Source organism: Hyposmocoma kahamanoa, unplaced genomic scaffold (assembly GCF_003589595.1).
Source record: "Hyposmocoma kahamanoa isolate Upper Pololo Valley unplaced genomic scaffold, ASM358959v1 63, whole genome shotgun sequence".
Classification (NCBI taxonomy): Eukaryota; Metazoa; Arthropoda; class Insecta; order Lepidoptera; family Cosmopterigidae; genus Hyposmocoma; species Hyposmocoma kahamanoa.
In genome coordinates this window covers 22,590,292-22,614,618 of record NW_020653851.1, presented here as the reverse complement: position 1 = coordinate 22,614,618, position 24,327 = coordinate 22,590,292, and the positions used below count along the sequence as shown (strand labels likewise).

At 36.4% G+C, this 24,327-nt stretch overlaps 1 protein-coding gene across 1 annotated transcript in view; it reads right to left on the bottom strand.

Annotated features, from left to right (window-relative positions):
• Positions 1-1,845: 1,845 nt before the first annotated feature.
• The window catches only part of LOC113230051 (uncharacterized MFS-type transporter C09D4.1), a 119,740-nt gene continuing 97,258 nt past the window's right edge, over positions 1,846-24,327 (bottom strand). The window contains exons 3-7 of the mRNA XM_026463779.1: positions 8,147-8,288; positions 5,813-6,012; positions 5,161-5,375; positions 4,702-4,807; positions 1,846-3,069 (exon numbers count right to left, since the gene is read on the bottom strand). Coding sequence (XP_026319564.1) covers positions 2,908-3,069; positions 4,702-4,807; positions 5,161-5,375; positions 5,813-6,012; positions 8,147-8,288 — 825 coding nt within the window. The 3' untranslated portion in view covers positions 1,846-2,907. The remainder of the gene's footprint in view (positions 3,070-4,701; positions 4,808-5,160; positions 5,376-5,812; positions 6,013-8,146; positions 8,289-24,327) is intronic.

Below are 24,327 nucleotides of genomic sequence, written 5' to 3'. Positions count from 1 at the left end.
AATTCTGAGGCCTGCGTTTCCCGGTCGCCTAATCTCTCGTTTTGGTGATTTTTTCTGGCCGGCAAGATCGCCTGATTTAACCGTTCTAGACTTCTTTTTGTGGGGTTGTCAACAAGCCTCAGGACTCAGATCCATCAGGAATGCGGGAACCTATCGCCGGAAGTTCTGGCAAGAGTGATGGAAAATGCCATAAATCGGGCCGATATATAATTTTTTTGTACTTAATGAAAAAAAAAATTGACATCAAATAAACACAATCCAAAAGCAAAATTAAAGATTTCCATTTATTAAAAAAATTACAGTCAAAGAGCACTTGGTAACAACTTTTGCGTCACCTGTTATATACCACTATGTAGTTAAGTAAACAGGCAGCTATGTAAATACCACCGTGACAGCCAAAAAGGCCAAGTTTCAGGGATATAGCTATTCTTTTCTACTTGCTAAATCAAACAGCAACCAGAAACAACCTTTGTGAAAATTTATTACATAGTGTAATCTGTATATCAGAAACAAATAAATTTGTTTTCGATATGGCCGCTTGGCCACTCCCTCTGGACAGGAAACCAAAATATGTGAAAAAGTTTGGGGATGGCCTTGCAGTGGGCTACCATAGACAATTAATATTTTTGTAATATCTAGCTAGCTTATTATGATCTATGACTCATAGTTTTTTCAAAGTGAATTCTATGCGTAATTTATACGATTTATACGTCCTTAACAAATAAAAAAAATATTAATAAGTATTTCATAGCTATTTAACATCACATTTGTATAAAAACAGCCATTTTCGGGTAAACAAGTGCAATTTCCCAAGTATAATAACATTTTCTGCACTTCATTTTCAAGCAAAATGACATTGTCAAAAATAAATTAGGATTAATATCTTATATTGGCAAAAACTAGCTAATTTTTACGTCCATAAATATTATAATGTATATAACCTAGACTAACACTTCAAGTTATCATTTAAAAAGGCTCCATCTACATTGGTCGATACGAAAAACGCGTCTTACGCAACGTTTGTAAATTATGAGAGATTTATTGATTTAATTTTCAATCGACCAATTTAAAAGACCTCTATGTAAATAGGTAAATTTTTCCACGTGATTATCGCCTTAGGATTCTAGAAACATCTTTATTTTATAGGCCAATACAATATTTTAAAAATACATGGACAAAAATACATTTTAATATGCCTATATGATCCTATAGATCGAATTCTAGGTATATTTGGCAAACTACAATATTATTACAGTCACACAATTATTGTCGCGATTAACTACACATTTAGCTCAGATAACTAACCTATTAGTACAATCGGGTAAAAAAGCGTTTCAGTTATCATCTACTTTATATAAAACCTGGCAGATGAATTGTAGGAACAATGTATTTTAGCCAAGCTGTAAAAACAACAAATCATTTTGTCGCCAACAAAATTGCGTGGGATATGTAAAAGTTTTTTAATTACAATTTGAATTTTTATCGTATTATAAAACACAAAAACAATAGATTCAAAAATGCAATATTTTATTTTATCGCATTATATAACGGTGTTTTTTTACTCATGTAAGGACTTTAGTCTGTCAATTATAATACATAAACCACAAAGGCGTATAGTATTCGTTACTGAACTAAAAACTTTTTGTCTGTTTCAAAATATGAACGTCGAATTTTTGATAATTTGAAAGAGTCTCCTTAAACGCATCACTGTGTTCCTAAAAAGGATGATGTCACTATATTTGTGAAATTATTCAAATTTAAAATAATTTTATTTCTCTAACAATTTCTCAAAATGTTACATAACAGATACAAAGGCGTAACCATTTGGCAAAAAGTACTATTTAAAAACAATATAAATAAAATGATCTTTCAATTGGTTATGTTTCATTATATTAATTTACTCGTACAAAAATTATTGTATGCAATCATCGGTTAAAATATCAAAGAGTTCTGAATCGGGGTCCAAAGTCGGTTTGCCAAACCGGGGCAACCGCTCTTACCAACTGTGCCACAAATCTAAAAGCCTACTTCCGATCTCCGTCCGAAACAATTGCTGTCAAATAAGTAATACTCGACCAAATTAAAAAACGCATTATGCGAATGAAGCTTCATACGTGACATTGTTTATTGATTTGGTCGAATATTACTTGACAGCAATTGCTTCAGACGGATGTCGGTAGAAGAATGGGAGTAGATCCCCTTGTCCCTTGTCAGCTGACCTTAAGAATTTCTCTATGTGATTGTTGCAGGTCTTTGTATTGTGTTTAAACAGATACTTTTTCGCGCCATCTATGAGAAACATGATATTCTATCTCAAAGTTGATCTTTAATAAGATTGTTGAACACTTGTAAGATTCACTTTTTGACCCGACAGTACTATAACATTACGAAATAGGAAGTAGACGATTTCAAGATCGTTATTCTACATTACAAATTTAAAACTTAGCGTAGGCTAAGTCGGGGAACATTTATCACTGTTACAGGATACGTCGTATCTATTACCATCTCTATGATCTCATAGCAGTCTTGAGTAACACCGGTTAATACTCGTGAAAATATTCTTCACAAAACTGCTTCTTCTTCATTTTACCATGCTGACATTGTTTTATAAATTTCACTCTATTTATAATGTAACTTTCATTGACACTTATATCAGCAATTTTCTTTCTAAATCTAAACTCATTTTTCTATACGACCACTACATTGTTTACGTAGGATTTTGATCCTATATTAGGTACTAATATATATTTATTGCCGATTCTTTGATCATTACCAATCAAACGATTTTTTCAATTCATCCAATTAAATACTGAGAATTTTTTTTTATAGAGAACTTCAAGACAAGGGAAAGCATTTAGTAAGCCTCTTCCAAGAACTTAATAGTCAAGAAATAATAAATCAATAAGCTTAGCCTTTGTTCTGAGCTGCTTGTCTACGAAGGTCAGACCTGATGGCCGCAGTGATACCAGTACCGACGGCAAGTATAGCGCAGAGGGTAAGATTTGCCCAGCGATCATGAACTGTATTGAGCATCCATTCGTAGAGGAGAGTGAGGACGATGCCGAAAATCTGAAAAAAAAAAACAGACAAAAACTTTCAATTCAACCGCATTTTGCTCTTTTTTGTGTGTGTGATTACTTCGGCATTTGTAAACCGATTTAGATGATTCTTTTTTTTATTGAAACGAGGCTACCTCAGTATTGGTCCCATTTGAATTTGAAGAAAATATTCCACCTCTAAGGGTGGCAAACTAGGGGATAAATCCGATTTCGCGAATTTTCCAGTAACCGATATAAATAAAACTGGGCAAACAGATGTCATTCCACGAACTTCAGAGGTAGGTTTTTTTTATGACAGGTACTTACCAAATGATGGGACCGAATAAGTCGAGCGTCATTTTTTTTTATTAAAAATAAGTGCGCATTTGATCTCCATTTCACCTAATGATAAGTGATGATGAGGTCGGCGATGTAGCATGGATATCTAAGGGTCGTATTCTAGAACTCTACTCAATGCTCAAGTCAGGATTGCAATGGAAACACAAACACAGGAAATACGACCCTAATGGCAGGTACTTGAGTATGATTTCGAGTGCTTTAAACCATACTCAAATCCTGACCTGAGCATTGAGTAGAGTTCTAGAATACGACCCTAAATAATGCCTATTCGCTCTCGCCTTAAAAAGGTCCAAGTTATAGCATTCGGGGAATAAGTCCGCAGGCAGGGAATCCCACTCTCTAGCCGCTCGCCATATCAATGTGGAAGCGAAACGCTTCGAGCGAATCCTGGGAATATCCACAACATAGGGATGGAATCCCAGCCCACGTCTAGTCCTCCGATGATGGAAAGGGGAAGGCGGAATCAAATTAAGCAATTCCATCGCACACTCTCCGTGATATATCCTGTAGAATACCGATAAGCAGACAACTTATGGCGGTGTTCAAGGCTCTGCAGCTTCGCCTTAACTAATTCCGAATCACCTATAAGCCTCTTGGCTTGGTCTGGTGACAAGTGACACGCCTGACCGACATTTTTAATGAAGTTGAGTTATTAACATATCTATGTATCTCGAATCTGCGACACGAGTCACAAAACACCTCTAATCAGTTTTTATATGTATTTAGTTTCAGTTTAATTGTTAGGCAAAATCAACTTGATTGAAATGTTTAAAAGAATAAAAAATAACATTTTGGTGCTAATATCTCAAAAAGTTTCCTAAATGCAAATGCGTTGTTAATAACCATAGGTCGGAAAAAGGTGTTCCACAATTTCAGTTCCAAAGCTAGGGAGGGGCGGAGAGTCTCGTTATTTTTTTATTTTCTATTTTGGTAAAAGATCTGTTATCTACTGCATTACTTACATGGCATTATTAGAATTATTTTAAAATCCAACTTCGACTTCCTAGATCAGTAGTTTGTCCTGTGATGCAATAAAACCGTTTCCGGAAATCCAGAATACGACAAAAGTAATTAATTAATATTTGGTGGTTTTAATAACTATATCAATACATGTATCTATGTATGTGGAATACCTTTTTTCCGACCATTGCCTATAACAAGGAGGGCAGAATAGGTTAGGTTACGTTACTTGACAGTTTGTTTCTGGACGGATAGACAGTATTTTGGCAAAGAAAAGCCGAGAAGGCACGGCAAAATGCAACTTTAGGCAGAAACAGTCGTAAAGCATGGGAATAAGTTTTACCTGGACAACAGCATTGAGAATTCCCGAAGTAGTGCCTTCCGGTTCGGGGTATGTGACTTCAGATGCAAACTCGAACCCTACAGGCAGGTATCCGGTCATGAAGAATCTGAAACATAACAGTACATTGATATATACTCCTTCTTGTATACGCTGAATCTTCCACCTAGCTTGTCTGTCTATGATATTCCGTGAATAAACTATAGTAGGTACCCCACAACTTCAGTTTCAAATACTGTTGCTAATATTAGGTACAATGTCTACTCTCTGAGCGTAGGGTTGTCACGTTACTTTTTTTATGACATCAAGTGACGGGACGAACAACCTGGTATCATAAAAAAGTTTCCAATTTATATTTTAAGATTTAATTGCCCGATATTGCGTTTGAAGAGTAAAGAAGGCCTTCATCCAAAAACGCAATTACGATGTTTTCAAATGAAGCAGACGAATTATATCCCTTACCCAAGAAGAATGGAGCTTAAATAAACAACGCCAATATATCCACAGTTCAGGGTAAAGGTGAAGATGACCATTCCGATACAGGAAGCCGCATACACCGCCAGGGTTGTCTCTTTAAATCTATGTGTCTTGTCCAGCACCAGCCCACAAAGCACCGATCCTGCCATACCGGCTACCACAATGACTAAGCCGATGCGTCCAGCGTCTTGGTTTGCACCCTGAAATTTTCATATTTGATCATTGTATGGTAATTAATTTTTGATATTACCTACCCAATCTACATCACCATCTATCTATCTATACGGGAGATTTTAGTATTAAAAAAATGAATAATTCTGCAGACTTACAACTGTGATAAATTAGGTACTTGTCGAATGACGAATGGAATGAAAATGAAATTAAGCTGGTTCCTGCAGTGTGTTAAAGCCCGGCTGCGAACCCCTGGATTTTTAGGTTGTTTATCGTGGGAAAGTTGTGATATGTAATATATATTTTTATTTTTATCTATGCCGTTAAAGATTTAAGTATTTTAAATAGGTATTTTTATTACCACAATATCCATAAAAAGGCCCATTACGGTTTGTTTAAATTTAGATAATATTACTTAAACCTTTATAATATTTAAAGATTACTTTCTGGATAAGATAATACTCACTGGATAATAGGTCAAAATAAGTTGATTCAAAAGCGTAGAGATGGCGTAGAAGACACCGACGTTGAGGCCGTACGAGATGAGCAAAAGAATGTAGTTCCTGTTGGTCAATAGCTTCTTGATGGACTGCAGGAAGTTGGAGTCCAGGCTGTTACCAAGGTCCGCGGCCGCTGACGGTGGGGTCGGTGGAGCTGCCTTGAAGACTGCAATAGATAATTATTATGGCTGTCAGATGCAATTTCTTTTTAAATTTTATTATAACGAACTTGCATATCGACATGCCCCTTGCATAATTTAAATTATATATTATAATTAATAAATATTTTAGAATGTGCGAGGGAATTGCACGATTTAGACCCGCCTTTCCATTACGTGATGACGTAGGTTAGGGTTCCACCTCTATGTTGTCGCTTTTCTAAGGATACGCATGAAGCGTGTCGCCTCAACATCTATATGGCGAACGGCTATGGAGTGGAATTCCCTGCCCGCAGACTTGTTCCCTGTATAACTTGGGTCTCTTCCAGTAAAAGTAAATAGGCATTATTTAGGTGTGCATGCTCCATTGTCATTGATCTCATCATGTCTTTCCATCTGATTAAATATTTTTTTAATAAAAAAGAAGTGGTAGGTGCGTTTACCAAGATTTTTAAAACATTTTTTTTTATCAGGCAATAATGTCAGAACAAAAAACTAATATGGTTTTCTCAGCATCAATGTAAAAATTTCTTTTGCAACATAAAAACACGAGTTGGTTTGTTTGCATCGTTTTCGTAATTTTTAACCGATTTCAAAACATTTATGAACCGATTTAGATGATTCTTTTTTTGCTGGAAAAGGGGTGCCTCAGTAGACGTCCCATTCAAATTTGAAAATATTACTCCACCTCTACGGGTGGCAATTTGGGGATGGATTTCACCCACGTTATGTTAATCGATTTCAATAAAACGTGGCAAATATATGAAATTCCATAAACTTTTGAGGTCGGTTTTTTTTTCTAAGAAAGTTATGATTATTATTTGTAATATTAAATCCATTACTTGCAGAATTATTGAAGTTTCAATTTACTCTTTCTAGTTTTCCTGTAAAGTTGGTGTTTTGGATAATACATCTTATTTAGTGGGGCCGCCGATATGGACATAAAAAGATATTCAGAAGAATTTTGAGAATAACTTCTACTTATTAATTAACGGATTATCAACATCCATCTGCCCTTGTTCCATTATTTGTGGTTGGCGCAGCATGTCTTATTCTTCCATTCATCTCTATCACCCGTCATCTCACTGTTCACCCTCTTCATACATATATCAACTTTCACGCAATCCATCCATCATTCGTCTTCCTTTGCCCTTAAAGCCGTCCACATCCTCATTTAGTATCTTCTGAGTAATGTGACTTCATCGTTTAACGAACAAAAGGTTTATAAGTATAGTTACCAATTAATAGATACTATTTAGAATTCTAACTAAAACATTTACAGGTAGAATAGTATCTCGAATTCTGCTAAGTTTTCGTTCCTGTCAGTCTATGAAAATAATGGAGTGCTTACACCGAATCGACTGCCTTCTCTTCAGTAAGCGAATTCGGCTGACGAAATAGTCGATACGCTGTTTACACTGAGTCGATTGCCATCTCTTTAACAAACGATTTTAACTGACGAATGCGGCACAGTTAACGCGCAGTTTAGGTACATCGAATCGACTGCCGTCTCTTTAGCAAGCGAATATAGCTGACGAAAGCGGAGCATTCCGCGCGTTGTTTATATCGAGTCGACTGGCGCCTCTTCGGCAAGCGAATTCGGCTGATGAAAGCGGAGAAGTCGAAACACTGTTTACACCGAGTCAACTACCGCCTTCGCCGAAATCACCAAGATATTATAAATACAAGTTTACGCAAAGAGACACATATATTATAAATATTAAACAAACTAATCGGGTAATAAGTATTCTCCGGTCCCTAGCACGCGCACGGTGGTGATGGAATGCGGCAGTCGACACGTTGAAATTTGTGTGGTTGACGCCTGACAGTGTTTACACCTAGTCGACGAGGTCGATTTCGGATGGTTGCCAAACGCTTGGCTCAATTTACATTACCACGGATTGGAATGGAAGGCAAATTTTAGAGCCACAGCATAACGACGTTTATGTCAATTGTCTAACGTACAAATTAGATACAAGCCAAAAACAAGTCGCGCGTCTTCCGGAAAATGCTCATTATGGTATGTAGATACAATTTTTTTACACTGAGTAGCTTGCCGTCTTCGGCGGCAAGCGAAGGCGACCTCTCGACGTGGTGTAAATGCGCAACGTAGCGCTGGGCGATATTGTCTGAATAACTTACATAGGACGATAAGAACGAAGATAACACTGGTGAGTCCAGCCACGATGTAGAACATTCTCTGGAGGTCAGTGGCGATCTCCTGGATGGTGCCATTGGCCCCCACTAACATCGGGGGAAGGACGAAGCCGAGAGCCACTCCTAGCTGTGGAAGATAGACATTGGTTTAAGCAAAAAGGCCTAATATAATATTACCTTACATTACATCGGCACCCGGCGGAAGAAACAGAAATAAAAATTGTTGGACACATCCAATTTTCACCGATTGTTATTATTTCATACATATTAATTGTCAGCGCACGTCGCGGGATCCGAGGGGCGGTCCCCTCACCTCCTAAAGTGTAGGCTCGCGTTGAAATGTGATGACACCTGTATGTTAAAAACGGTTCACAGTTCTTGCAAAACGCATAAAGTACCCAACCCGTATTGGCGACTACTTCTTGGGGCAAAACCTGTACGAGAAACAAAATTACTTGGTTGGACACTAAAAGATTTTTACACGTGCAGCCTTTGGACCAACTATACGCACAGAGCCATCAGCGCCCTGCGAGTATAATATAACAATGGTTTTCGTATGTTGTTGGGGCTGCCGCGGTTCTGCAGCGCGTCAGGCATGTTAGCACAGGCTCGCACTGATGACTTTTATGCCATTATGCGCAAAAAGTCGGCCTCACTGCTCTGCAGACTGCGAGCCAGCTCCAACCCAATACTGAAAACCATTGCCAGGAGAATTGACTCTCCCTTTATGCGGCAACTTTTTTCGCCTCGTTTTTAATTGCTTCAAATGTTCATGTTTTTATTTTAAATTTAATTTAATAATGTTTAGATTTAGTGCCTACTAACATAATTTTTAAGAATAAAATTGTTACTAACACATGTGGACTAAATAATTGTCTGAAATAAATATATTATTATTATTAATAAAATTAAAGGAAAACACACCTACAATATATTAATCACGCAGCTTTTCCATAAAATGTCTACGGGTTATAATTATTAACTGATTTAATAGCAGTAGAGTACATTGTAAATGATTTCGTCCATGGAAGTACTGCCACTATTTCTGCCGCCAAGCAGTAAAACAGTAATGGAAGCATTACTGCGTTCGGGTTTTCAAGGGTAGGTGTGCTGGTGAAATTACAGGCACATGGGACTTGTCAACTTATGTCTCAGGGTGACGAGTGCAGTGGCAGTTCTCCTCAGATCTTTGTGATTTACAGTTCTGAGTGGCACTGCAATTGATTTATTGAACCTTCGCGCCAGATCTACGTCCCGTCAGCGACGTTTGCGCTCCAGGAGCTCTACTCTAGTTCTCCGTCCAACATTGGTCCGAAACAAATTACCTACTGTCAAATAAGTAATACTCGATCAAATTTTTTTTATAATATCAAGTAACGGGACGAACAAGAATGCGTGGTAATCGGCACGTCTGTGCTTAAGAAGTTCCTGTCACCCATCATACGAATAATGATATATTGCGTCAATTCATTGTGATAACTAATATCATAAAAAAATAAAAACCTGAGTTACGGAACAAACCAGCAGACTTTACGAATTTTTCTATGTGCTTGTTGCTGATCTCGTTTTTGGTTTTTAACGACTTTTTACCGTAGCGCCATCTGCGAGAAATCTATGAAAGCAAGCAGTATTTTTCTTTGAGTTCGATCCTTGTATTAAAAATTATAACAAACTAGTTGAGTAAATTCATAAGAATTAGTTGAAAATCATGGTATTAAAACATCGTGATATCCAATTAACTTCATATAATCTACGCGTATTTAAATCTTTATTTACTTAAAATAAAACCTTTCACGAAAAGATAAAGTGTAATTAAATAGGTGCTCGCTCTGAGTATTGGGTATGATAATGCGAGTTCATGAGTGGATTATTCTCACGGGTAAACAAAGTGTTCCTTCATGATATTGCATGAATAAAAAGACTTAAACATAATATGAACATTTTCCCTAGGAATTTTTATTTACAATTTCATAAACCATATCATAGAGGCGCTCTTTTTAGAATCAAAATTCTATTGTGTAAGGTACTCGCTGAAAAATTTCATACAGTTCTATACACAGAACTATAACGAGTATCAAAAAACGAACGTCGTATATTTGATAATTAAGATATCAATCAATAAAATTCGAATTCGGCTGGATCGAAGGAATTTTTTTCTGAGTGTTCGATCTTTGTATTAATAATTATAACGACCTAGTGGAGTAATTTCACATAAAAATATTCAATTCAATAAAAATTTTAATACAATGAATAGCGACATCTCTAGCCGGGACTGGTAGCTGTAAAGGTATCTAACTGTACGACAAAACATCATAGATTTCTCATAGATGGCGCTACCATATCAATTAGGAAGCTGCTCTAATGCTATACCGCCTCCTGGTTGGTTAAATAGATATATTATTATTAATAGATATATTATGATTATATTATTTCAGTATGTATATCATAATATATATAAACAAATACATATATAATGATGATGAAGACAAGAATTGTTTGCATCATCTGGTTAGAAGTTAGTACAAGTTGAATGAAAGCGATTCTAGCGCCAAAATTAAATGTATCTGACATGGAATTTCTTGCGGAGTACGAAATAGAATAGTAAAAAATGATATTAAAAAGTGAAATCTTTAGAAAATTGAGATAGTACTAATTGCTATTCGGTAACTACTCTAGCAAACCATAAAGTTTTTAATGCCTGGGTCTGTCATTTAAAAAAAATAAACAACTTCAAAAATACGTCACGACAATCGTGTGTGTTATTGTTTGGGCTGGTGATTTCGGTGTTTATTTATAGAAAACATACCGAAAGTAGCGTTTTTTAAGTTTACCCTGAATATAAATGTTTATAAACTATACTTTAAGGAGTAATTTCATGGCAAACGTTAGAACCACTGAAACGGAATATTATCATATTTATCCAAGTACACCAAAAATTTCATTAGTGCTTATTAAGTGCAGGATTTGCGGTGTATTACTGCATTTTATTTGAGATGTTTTTGTTGGTAGTACGGAGGGTATTTATTTAGCAATACAGAATAATAATTTTTAATTATAAAAACTTGTATTTAAACTGAATCCTTTTCTATTTTGCGAAACCAAATATCCGCCATTTTGCGGTAGAAGGAGCGCATCGCGTGAGCGGGTAAGGAAGTGCTGCCACTTCCCTAGAAGAACTCTTTCACGAGGAGCTCTACTGCTTCTAATTTATACAAAAAACATGAATGAATTTGGATGAAAAAATACCAATATCAAATTGTAATTTTCCTAACGATTGTTTTGCGATTTAAAATGGATTTTGAGGTGAAGGACACACCAATTTGCAATTAATCTTTGTTCATTGCTGCTACAAAGGGCCATTTGCAAGATTTATGAGACTATCCCTGCCCATTAATTGGGATAACATTAAAATTCATATGATCCCATAACAAATTTAAGTCGTTAGGTCTATAGGGGTTTCCATGACGTATGTTTATAAATAACACTATAAATCCATGTAACAAATATACGTACATAGTCGGCTATAAGCATCTACGATCACTTTGTAGTTCTATTTAAGACTTTCCTTTGAATGATGACTGCTTTGACTAAATTAAGATTATGTGAGATAAACAACTCAGCTATCTATAAGTGAGATGACTTGTGGAAACGGTCAACTTTGTGGCCTTAGACAAATGAGACTTGCTCCCCAAGATTTTATTATAAAAGATGATAAGAGGAAAAGGAAGGCCCGGGCCTATAATAATTTTTTAATACAGTTGCTCAAAACGTGGTATTTTTCGCACTACAAATCGTGCGAAAAGTTGGATTTCTCGCACTAGTGCTTTTTACTATTCCATTTTTTTTTAATTTACTGTTGTTTCAAATCTTAAGTACAGAACTAAAGAAGTTGTATATTTATTTAATATTTATGTGCTTTGTGACGTACATAAGTCATTCGTCATTAAAACTTATATTTATTTACAAATACTATATAATGAACGTATCGAGTGGAGGTCCACAGTCTCCTACTACCTACCCTACCTACGCCTACCCCTGAATGGGTGACAGGCAAGATTTTTATGTATATATTTATTTGTTCTATGTATTACAGATAAATTGTATCTCACTACCGTGCACGGGTTCCTAAAGAAGTTTAAACAAAAGTACCAGGACTTCATAATAAGAAAAGTGGTTACAGACCGATATTACAGAAAATAAACAAAAACAGCACGTTAGAACTAGATTTCCATACACTTTTAACTAATGGTTGCAGTGGTTGTATTTCATTATTTTAATTTACTAGCAGAAAATGAGTTTTGTTTAAATACTGTTTTATTTTACTTTCAATGTAGTTTTCTCGCAAATGTATTAAAAAACGTCGTTTGATACACGTGCGGATTTGTCATTTTCACTGGTCTCGAGTCTTGACCCTCGCCTCTGGCTCGGGCCAAGATGCCTCGAGACTCGTGAATAATGACTAACTTTCCGCACTTGTATCAAAAATAACTATTAATAGTAATCGACGTGAAATTTCAGAATAAGGAAATGAATGTGATTTGTGATTTATCGGCACATCCTCTCGTTTTAGGAATTTTCATGGGAGTGATGACGGATGGAACAAACGTAAGAGTAGTGAAGGAAAAGTAAGTGGCCACAAAAAAGAAAAGTGGATGATAAAAATTGAGGAGGTCAGCATCGCTTCTGCCTCCAGCTAATTGGAATGGACCGGTCGTTCAATTAGAACTTCGACAGATAAATTGAATTCATGACCAAAAATGCAGCAAGGAAGCTTGCTGGTGGTTGGCTTGGAAGGTGAGGCGTTATTTTACACCGGAACAGTTGCTTCAGGTGTATCAAGCACAAGTCCGGTCGTGCATGGAGTACTGCTGCCACTATTTGGGATGGCTCTGCTACATACCAATTCTGAATTCAATTGAGAAGCGTGCCAAGAGGCTTAGGTGAATCAGAATTAGTAGAAGCGAAGCTGCAGAGCCTTGGACACCGCCGTAAATTTTGTATAAGCCTGCTTATGGGTATTTTACAGGATACATCAGGGAGAGTGTGCGATGGAATTACACGTTTTAACTCCACCTTCCCCTTTCCATCATCGAGGGACTTGACATAGCCTTGGGTTCCACCCGCATGTTGTGGATATTCCAAAGGTTCGCACGAAGCGTTACGCTTCCACATTTATATGGCGAACGGCTATGGAATGGAATTCCATAACTCCATCGTCGACCTCATCGTGGCTTTCAATCAGGTGAGACGGAGGTCAAATGCGCACTTACATTTGTAAAGAATTAGAGTCTGAAGCCTATTTGAAGACTTCCAGATTCTTGCAATTCGCGTCCGGAAGGAAGACTCGGGACATATGAATCGGGATCAGGGCCATAATGGCTCTAACGATCAACACATTTGACGAAACTTACAATCCACTTCTGGGCTGCGACTGGTTTTGTATGATAATATCAACATATGTACGATGCATTATCATGCTGTTTGTTATAAAGTATGCCGTCAATCACGACCAGACCCCTCTAGACCTCGAATCAATTGGATAATCGCATCCGGATGCGATCCCGAACATCACTTCACACAGTAACTAGGTTAGTCTTGTTGTCATGAACAATATTATAGTCTATTGTATAGTTAGTCAACCTTGACGTCGGATTAATGGATTAACATATTAGATTTAGCGCATCAATTGTAAATTCAATTCCAAAAGGCGACTATTACAGGTTAGTATAATCTTCGTAGTAAAGAAACTGACCTCAAAAGTACGTGGAATTACATATATTTGTCACGTTTTATTGAAATTCCGGAAAGTGCGCAAACCCGGATTTATCCCCTAGTTCACCACTATACGGGACTTGACACAGGAGAGAGAAAAACGCCTTGAATTTGAGAATAGCAAAATCAACCATAGGTGCGCCGTACCGGTCATTTTAACCCCCACACGGCGGTGAGCGTGTTAAAAGCCTGAGACGTTGCTTTGTTTGACAAAAACAAATCTAGGCATGACCGCCGATTTACCGTAAGCGACATTTTTACCTAAACAGCGATTTTTATTGCAAATGATATTTTAAACTGTAACGGACAAGGACGCGTTGACATTTCCTACCATTACATTAAATAGAAATGATTAAGTCTATCGTTTGCTCTGCAGTTTTTTTTATATTTTAGTGTAACCTACAGAATCAATATTAAAAAATCGTAACGTAAGCGACCCCCAGTTGTTATCGCTACCGACATCACAATTTCGTCGTTTAGTCTCACGGAAGTATGTGTTTACTATAAACAAAGTGGCAAAAAACGTGTTACACCTTGTTGCATATTTTTAATCGCAGTCATCGCAAACGCCTGAAAGCTTCAAGAATCTTGAAGTGTCATCCAACCATCAGTCATATCGGGATATCCGTCAACCATGTCCATGGGACCAGTAAAGTGCCCGAAATGTTGATTTGTTTGAAAAAACAAATATACGCGATTTAAATCCGGAAAAATAGTTTCATTTCTTATCTTGAAATAGAGCTAGTAAAAGCATTGTAATCGCCAAAAAAAGGCATATCCACGGTTAAAAAAAATAATTGTAGCTATTACACAATCGTTTACGAAATGCATTATTAATTCTTTTACCTTTTCTTCCACACACAGACACACAGTTTTAAGCAATTATTTTATTTCAAATGTTGTATTTTTTCTGTTGAAGAATTTATAAAATAAATTTTAAAATTTACTTCATTCTATTTACCAAACTAGTAAAAGACCTGCAACAAGGACATAGATAAATCCTAACGTCTGATAGCTCGTTCCGTAGCCCAGTTGGAAGAGTGATAGTCCGGTGTGGTTGGAGTCCAGCCGGATATAATGAATTTTCTCGGGAAGGTCCTACCGAAATCGCATTTAGCGCCAACTTTTGATAACGTCGATAAATATAGGAAAGTACGTTTTGTAAAAACAAATTTTTTTATGAAAGGCAATTACTTAATCATTCTAAAATTGTTTTTTGAGCGTCAGCATTGAATAGCGTTCAAAAAAGACCGTAAAAACTGTATTTTTGCTACAAGGCTCCGCTTTTTTGCAGTGTTTAACAAAAATCATCTACAAACAGAGATGGGCAAACACCCGGGTTTAACCCAGCGCTTTGCTAACTTTTTTTATTTTTTTTATACAAATGTAAGTGCGCATTTGACCTCCATCTCACCTGTTGGAAAGTGACGATGAGGTCGACGATGGGGCATGCACACCTAAATAATGCCTATTCACTCTCGCCTTGAAAAGTTCCAAGTTATAACGTTCAGGGAACAAGTCTGCAGGCAGGGAATTCCATAACATAGCCGTTTGCCATAATAATAGTGGAAGCGTAACGCTTGGTGCGAATCTTTGAAATATCCACCACATAGGGGTGGACTCCAAGCCTCCGCTAGTCCCCGGATGATAGAAAGGGGAAGGTGGAATTAAATCGTATAATTTCATCGCACACTCTCCGTGATATATCCTGTAAAATACGTCGTGTTTAAGTCGGGTTAAAACCCATTAGCGCCCAAAATCGAGGGCAAAAAATATTATATTGTACACATATTTGTTGCAAATCGAGTTTTATTCAAATTGAATTATATTATTACAAAATGTTTATTGCTTTCTGAAGTAGACGATTCGATTTGCCTATCGATTTGCTTGAAAATAGAATTGGAACTAAATCGATACAAAAAATCGTTAGATTGTATGCACTTGAAACGATATTCATAAAAATCAATTCTTAGTAGTGAGAATCCACAGGATTGCCAGGTGGGTATTGAGTGCAGTTGCTTCTTTTTTGTTTAAAAAAGTTTTTTTACAATACAACGAAATTTGTAATAAATATGAAATTTAAATATACTAAATTCCGTTTTCACCGTTTCTGCCCACGTTATTGGGCAAAAATAGGTTAAAACCCGTCAATTTGGTCATAAATCCGGGTGGGTTGATTGGGTTTTAACCCATTGCCCATCTCTGTCTACAAAGTAGGGTTTCTGTTTAAGTGATGAGAATTCAACGCGATATTTCACGAGCCCTTAAAAAGCACATTCAGGAAAAGGGAATCGAAAAGGTATGAGGATCATGGAATAAATTATATGTTGAGTCGTTTTCGCGTCGCTTTGAAATTATTTCTATTATGTAATGGAATTCGGTTATACTATGCATGGCGGTAAACGTACATGAGAACTCTCGTTTGGAAACATCGAGCAATTTTGCTGAAATAGAAATCCGAGATTTCATGTGATTGATGGGTTGATTTCTTGGTACATGGGAAACTATTTATGAGGATTGTGAGAGTGAGCAAATACCAAGAGGATATCGGATAAGCTACGTTCTAATTTTGAAAATAGGTAAGTCTTGTACCGTTACCTCATATTTTTATTTTTAAATTTATATTAAATTGATATTCAATTATTTTTTATGAAATTACGTCACTATTTTGTTGTAATTATTAACACAAAGATCCAACACTCAGAAAAAATTCCTTCGATTCAGCCGGATACTTTTATTTTTAATCAATATTTAATTGTTGTAAATTAGATATTAATAAAAGAGAAATAAAGTAATTTTGATTCAACCTCATGAACTCAAATAGTAAGTTGTTGGCGGGAAAGAAAGAAAGATGGCGGACACATTTTTCAAGTCACACGGCAATTGGCATAATACATTCACACGATTACGATCATTCGTCAAAAGTGTATATCACTTCAAAGTCTTAATAATAATACGAACTACATGAAACAAATCGAGTTCTTAGGTTTTCGTGATTGTTACACATAGGAAATGAAACTATTTTACCGGATTTAAATCGTGTATATTTGCTTTTTCAAACAAACCGACGTTTCGGGCCCTTTACAGGTCCCATGGTCACGGTTGGCTTGGGACCTGTAAAGGGTCCGAAACGTCGGTTTGTTTAAAATGGTTTCATTTCCTACATGAAATAACTTAATTATGTAGGAAATTAAATTAAGGATTTTTTTTTTCGTATATTCAATTAAAATTAGTTTCTTCAAACAAACCAACTTTTTGTACCCTTTAAATAAATAAATAAATGTGTAACAATCGCGAAAACCTGAAACTCAATAACAACTTATGTATAACTATTATATAAAGATCGAACACGAAAAAATTCTAAGCAAACCGTCCTTCTGGCACAATTTTCTAGAGGACGTCGCTACCAATCCGGCCAAATTGAAAGAATTTTTTCTAAGTGTTCTATCTTTGTATTAATAATTATAACAAACTAGTGGAGTAATTACACAAAAACTATTTGAATTGAATATCAATTCAATAAAAATTAAGTTACGTATATTTACGTACATATTTTTAAATTATTATTAAAGTATCATTTTTAAATCTCTCCTTTGGAGATGTGGCCTTATTACACCTAGGATGCGAATTGTTGATTAGCAGACATAGCTTAATATTTAATAAATATATTTAGAATCGTGAAGAAGTTGTTTTTGTTCGACCACCTTGATATCTATAGTACGTATCTCCGTATGTTTGAAATGCGATGTGTTTATAGCAAATAAAAAGTAGAATTTACGACAAATAAAATAACTAGGCGGAATACCGATTTCCTACTACAGCGCAGTAATATTTTTTTTAATTTACATTAATACTGACTAACTTTTAAGCCGGGTTTTCACTATACGAGTACGCTCGGATCGAGTCCACTCGGTTGACTTCTAGGACGCTACACGTAACGTATAAAAACGTGATCCAAGCTGCAGGCGCACTCGGACGTCGGCAATCAATAAGTTAGGAGTGGTGACGCGTATCGAGCGCACTCGTATAGGGAAAGGCTTTGGTGAACTATGATTTAGTTCGAAATTCAGAATTCGAGTTACGTCGCGACGTGTTGTATTCTTATAATTCAAATCTTAGAATAATAACGCATAGAAACCTAGTCCGCACACGCTAAGTGAGGCAAATTGGAGCGCTCCCAAAGGGCCTACACGAGCGGGCGGGCCGTCAGTGCTCAAGGTCAACTTGCACCGCGAACAGCTCAAGAATTTTAGCTAAAAATGTGTGGTAAATGAGTGTAAAAGTACGTCAGACAAACATAAAATAGATACTAACATCACATTCCACAAGGAAGTAATGCGTTTCAACTTGTATTTTTATATAAATATTCACTAAAACCGAAAATTAACTACTAAAACTAGCCTACATGAATTTGATTTTTGCCTCACTTGTGACAGTTCGTTTGATATGAAACTATCATTCTATGCCATTGACTTACAAATAAATGGACGACGGGTCTAATACAAAAACCACGAAAAAAATGTCCCAAGTCAACCTATTCGAAATTTAAATTGTTATGTCATCGCAGTATCGCGCTGTCAGTAGAACAAATGAAGACTAAAGCGGAGTGTCGCGCTCTGTATACGATTTTAGCGCCTTACAAGTGCGGACACTTTTTAGCGCGGACCCGACGTCCATATAATTGTAAGTCAATGTTCTATGCGTTATTATTCTAAGATTCAAATTTTAAATTTCATTCTTATCGGTCGAAAAATTGCCTAATTATTCCGTTCGTCGATATGCAATTTGGGTGAACGCCAAAAACGCTTCGCTCACTTCGTTTCGGCTAAAGCGTATATGAATATCAGCGGCAAATGTTCGTGAAAATATCTCGGTAATTGATAAAAATGATGTTCATTTTATGCGAGCTAAAAGTTGCCAGCTGTTGTTATCTCCTTGGAGCCAGACGTACCTGTGGCCAATTTTTCGGTTCCCATTCCAGTGTGATTCTTTTTTATGATTTCTTCTTTTTCTTTGTTTATAGTCAGCTTATTAAAACATTCTAATGTTCGAAATGTTGATATAATCTATCTCAAGTTTGTGTTAACATAAAATATCAAGTTTTTATTGAAAGCAAATGAATTCCACAATAAAATCTCGGCGAGTTTGTAGAATTCTACACAGCCAACTATAGACGTCACTCAATCATAAATTATGATGACCTCAGTCGCACGACTTGTATATACGGTCCCGGGTTCAATTTCCGGTAAAACGAATTTCGGGAAAAGAAACTTTTATAAATTGGTTCTGATTTGACTGTTCTGGACAGTGCCCAGAAATCGTTGTATTGGTTCTCATAGTGCAGGCAATTCTCTAGTAGTACACACATCCAAGTGTGTTACTTGATGTTTCACCCGACTATTCGATAGATGGCGTTGTAATTAATTATGTAGACAATCAAAGTCCCATAGTCATCCTTCAGGGGGCGCTGCCGTGACGATGATGCGACAAGTATATTATAAATTAGTATATTTAAATCTACTGAGTCGTATATATAGGTAGTCGTATATAGGTGGAACGTAAAAAACTGAAGTGTGTAAAAATTGTTTTTGTTCGGTAATATGAATATAAATTCGCACTCTTTATGTGACAAGTCCACATCTGCAAAATTTCAACTTTTCTAGAAAAAGGTCGAACAAAATCAGTCTGTCACTTGTTGTGTTTAATGCATATAATTTGTGTCATGAAGTTCGTCTTTAGAACTTTCATGTGTTCAAAGCACGTTTTGTCGTTTAATCACAAGTGGCTTTATACACTAAAGAATAACTAGAACTATCCTCAGTTCGATGGAATCCGAAAATCTGTTTTGGTAGATCAAATGGTTTAGATATTTACTATGAAATAACGGCCTTACAAAAAAATATACGATACACCTTAGGACATTGTCTAAAGAATGTGCTAATTCATTACAGGAAAGGATATACTTTACATGATCATATAAAATTCCGAAAACAGCCAAAAAATAAGTCTAAAACAAATTATTTAAGAATAAAATATCTAACTTTGCACATAATTTTTATACGGAGATATTTCTCTTTAAGTACTGCAGAGAACCTTCTGAATTTTGGTTTCAAACGAAACCTTATAGTTATTAAATTCCCATTTATCCCAAAACTTGAAAATTGCCCAGCAGTTTAATGACATGCCGCGTTGCCCGCTGCCCTGTCAGTCGCCATCGAGCGCTTGTAACGTCAGATTTGTGACAAATTTTCTGCGCCTGTTCTTATTTTATTCATAATAGTTATAAGCACGCGGATTGCGGGACCCCCACACCTCACCACCTAAAATCTAGGCTCGCGTGCAAATACCTCGCCTTATTAGCGTAAGTATAAGATTTCATGAGTAGCTGTATCTATTGTAATGAAATGACAAGAATACAAACTTCAGTAGCATATAACATCCGAGACAGTATACAAGCAAAACACTTCCCAAGCCTAAAACAATCCAAACAAATTGCAAAGTCATTGGCACGAATTTATTCTGGTAGTGATTTTTGGAAGGTAGTAACTCGGACTGTTGTATGGTGCGATTCTAGGAACTCAAACAATGGCCCACGTCCTCACATCGTGTGCCCTGCGTGCTCTAACACCACGTTTGATGATTTCATGGCGGCTACTAGTGAGTGTACGTACATATATACGAGACTGGGGCTTCCCATAAAAGTACACTAAAAAAACCTTGTTTCTTTGTAACATCAAAACTTAAGGAAAATTAGAGCTGACAAAGCGGAATATATATTTTTTAAATATAAACGAACTACTGTCTGGAAACATAGATGAATTTAGATGGATAACTATCATTTTAAAGCAGTGGTAGCTGCTGCAAGAGTCCTGAGTTCGAACGAATCAGGTCAAGCATCTCTGAGGTTTTCGAAATTTATGTGCGATATTTAATTTATACATACATAAATAAGACTTAATGATAATACTGAACACCACCATAGGTAATATTATAAGTGCGATTATCATTTTTGCACTCCAAAGTAGCGAAATAGGGCATTTTTTTTACGATTTTCGAGGTTTTGCTACGACCATCGAACTGTGCTCGAGTTTGCGGAACTTCGCGAACTATTGGCACACGTGACATGCAAACTAAGCACTTCTACTGTATTTATAGTTCTGTGTTCAGAACCCTTCTAAACTCTGTGCAGTCTCCAACACGCATTGGGCGAGTGCGGCGCAATATGGGCTTATCTTTCTAATAGGAGACCCGTACCAAACTGTGCTACGTATAATATGTGGAGTGTGTTGAGGAGCTCACAATTCCACTCTATACCATGTTGATAGAACATTACCCGTAAAACCCGGCGCCCACTGACTTGGTGGCACGATAAGGAATATTTAGGTAACAAATGGCAATATACCTTAATGTCATGACATTGTAGTTAAAATTTCAATTATAATGATCGTAGCTACTGAAACAAAGTTGCGGTAAGTTACGAACAACATCGGCAGCCTTCGGGATGTTTCGGAAGGCTTCCAAAGGTCGTTCACCCAAAATCTTCCGATTGGAATATAGTTAGTATATTACTGTGTTCCGGTTTTGAAGGGTAAGGGTGCTGGTGTAATTACAGGCACATGGGACTTGTCAATTTACGTCTCACGGTGACGGGCGCAGTGGCAGCGCGCCTCAGATCTTTGCGAATTAAAGCTCTGAGTGGCACTGCAACTGTTATGGAGAGGAAAGATGACATGGAGACGAAAGGTGTGAGTATTGAAATGACAGTTGATAGGAAGAAAAACACATGTTGTGCCGATCCCACCTAGCGAAGGATAAGGAAAGGAAGAAGATTCTTTTTTAGCAACACTGTCATTTTCAAATATACAACTGGTAGGTAATAAACCAACTTGTAACGTTAATAGTGATCTGAAGAGTGGCTAGGTGCTCGCACGATGTCGCGAACGATATGCTTTGGGACACCTAAGGGTCTTTTTTAAATGATGATAAGTGTTTTGGCGAACAATTCGTGCGCCTGGTGGCGTCGCCTGTCGCCATAACAGTTGCAATGCTGTTCTGAGTTTGAAATTGCAAAGATCTGAAGGTTACTCTTATTACGCTCGTCATGAAACGAAACATGTTGAAAAGTCTCACGTGCCTGTAATTTTACCAACACCTGTTTGGCGGCAGAAATAGGTAAGATGGCATTTTCCTGATAAACTCTTACAGAAAAAGCTCCACTACTAATTATTAATACAAAGATCGAACACTCAGAAAAAACACTCAGAAAAAATTTCCTCGATCCGCTCGGATTCGAACCGACGTCTTCTTGCATACCGTGCCAGACGCTATACCAACTAAGCCACGGAACGAACCAACGGACCTCACGAATTTTTCTATGTGCTTGCGTCGTGTCTTTGTACTTGGTCTTTCAACGACTTTTTAGTCGTAGCGCCATCTATGGGAAATCTATGACAGATTTATCACCCAGTTAGTACCTTTACAGCTACCAGTCCTGGCGAGAGATGTCGCTATTCAATGCATTAATTTAAATTTTTATTGAATTGATATTCAATTATTTTTTGTGAAATTACTCCACTAGTTTGTTATAATTATTAATACAAAGATCGAACACTCAGAAAAACAAAACTTTACTAACTTTATTAACTTTACTTAATTTAAAAGCTCTACTGCTACTAAATAATATGTGTATTATAGCGGCATAACTTCTATCAGTGTGCGCTTGCATGTGGGAATGCCGGAAGATCTCCTTCCATGTCGCCCCGGTAATGGGTGCCGGGCCTAACGGTCTCTAACACACACTCCCGTAATTTACCGTTATCAGTGAAGGCCAGGGACCGACGTGAATAAGTAAATAATTTCATACGAGTCCGTAACAACGTTCCTATATTACGCAACATAGGCGACTACAAAATGCTATTAATATAATACTACGGCCACAGCGAACTTTCGAAGTGCACAAATAAACAATAAGTTACATAACAATGTTTAAGCAGCTAAAACACATTTAAAAAGCAACTCAAAATATTTTGTTAAAAGTAATAAATAAAGGAATTTAAAAAATAATAAACAAAACTTGCACACACTTTTACAGCTAACACATCTAATTGATTGCCGATCTGTGTGTAGTAGACTACGTTTGCGCGAACGCGTATCTTATATAATTTAATTGAGAAAATAAATTCTTAAACCACAACCTGGTGACGATGTTTGAATGTTAATGCGAAATGGTATCGAAGTACACGATATAAACATTTGTCTTTTAGAAATAAAATGTATTCTCTTACTATAAAATGAACTAACTTACCTACGTAGTCACCTAATGTATTTATTACGGAACACGGGAGAGAAAAATTCGTTAAAATCGCGTATATTTGTTTTTTTCAAACAAACAAACTAAACAACCGTGTTCCCGATCGAAAACTAAATCGTTATTATGTAATAAAATTTATCGTCTAATAATTATAACATTTTTATTTAAAAAAGTCGATTTCAAAAGTTTGCTTATCTTTTTAATTAAACATTATGGCTAAGTTTTATTGTAAACATTTAAGGGAAAGTGCGCAAAACCGGATTCATTCCCTAGTTTGCCACCCTTCGAGAATATTCTCTTCAAATTTAGTCGGGACCAATACGGAAGTATCCTCTTTCCAAAAAAATCCCCACATTAATAAAAATTACAGTCGATTTGACAACCTCCTCCTTTTTTGAAGTTTTACACCATAAATAAAGAAAGACCTTCCGTCAAAGATGATTCTACATTGCACCAAACAATTTCAAAACAGGATATTATAGGACCTAAGGATATAGTCCTGTTACGTTCTCAAATCATAGAGTCACTTGACACGTTTACCCTCTTCTGGCGATGTGAAATCATTTTAGAATGGTAAACTTTGCCTATTTCCGAGAAATTTCCACCGATGTAAATTCCTAATGCTATCTGAAACTTAAATGATGTGGTTTCATCGTATGTCCATATTTTTTACATATCGTCGGGACGCGTAGTTTCTCATTTTGGTATTTTAATGGCCTAATCAAATCCGAGTAAATGTCGTGGCAACTAAATTAGCGCATTTTACGGGAATCTATTATTCCTTAGAAAACGTAATTTAATGCTTACTGTGCAAAAACGATGTGTGTTCAGTGAAATAACAAAGTAATAACGTTAAATCCCTCTTCTGTTAAATTAAGTTTTGTGCATATAACTCATTGTAGTAGTAGAAACTAGTGACCGAGGCTGTATAGAAGCCTTGCTTATCCAAATAAAATGATTGAAAATTAGAAAAAAATAGCGCTTTTGTTTATATATTTTTTAGTATCTTTTTAATTAAAATAGATGACAAATAATCAACGATATCCACGGGCTAGTCGTTGCAAATAATTAAGAAATTAAAAAC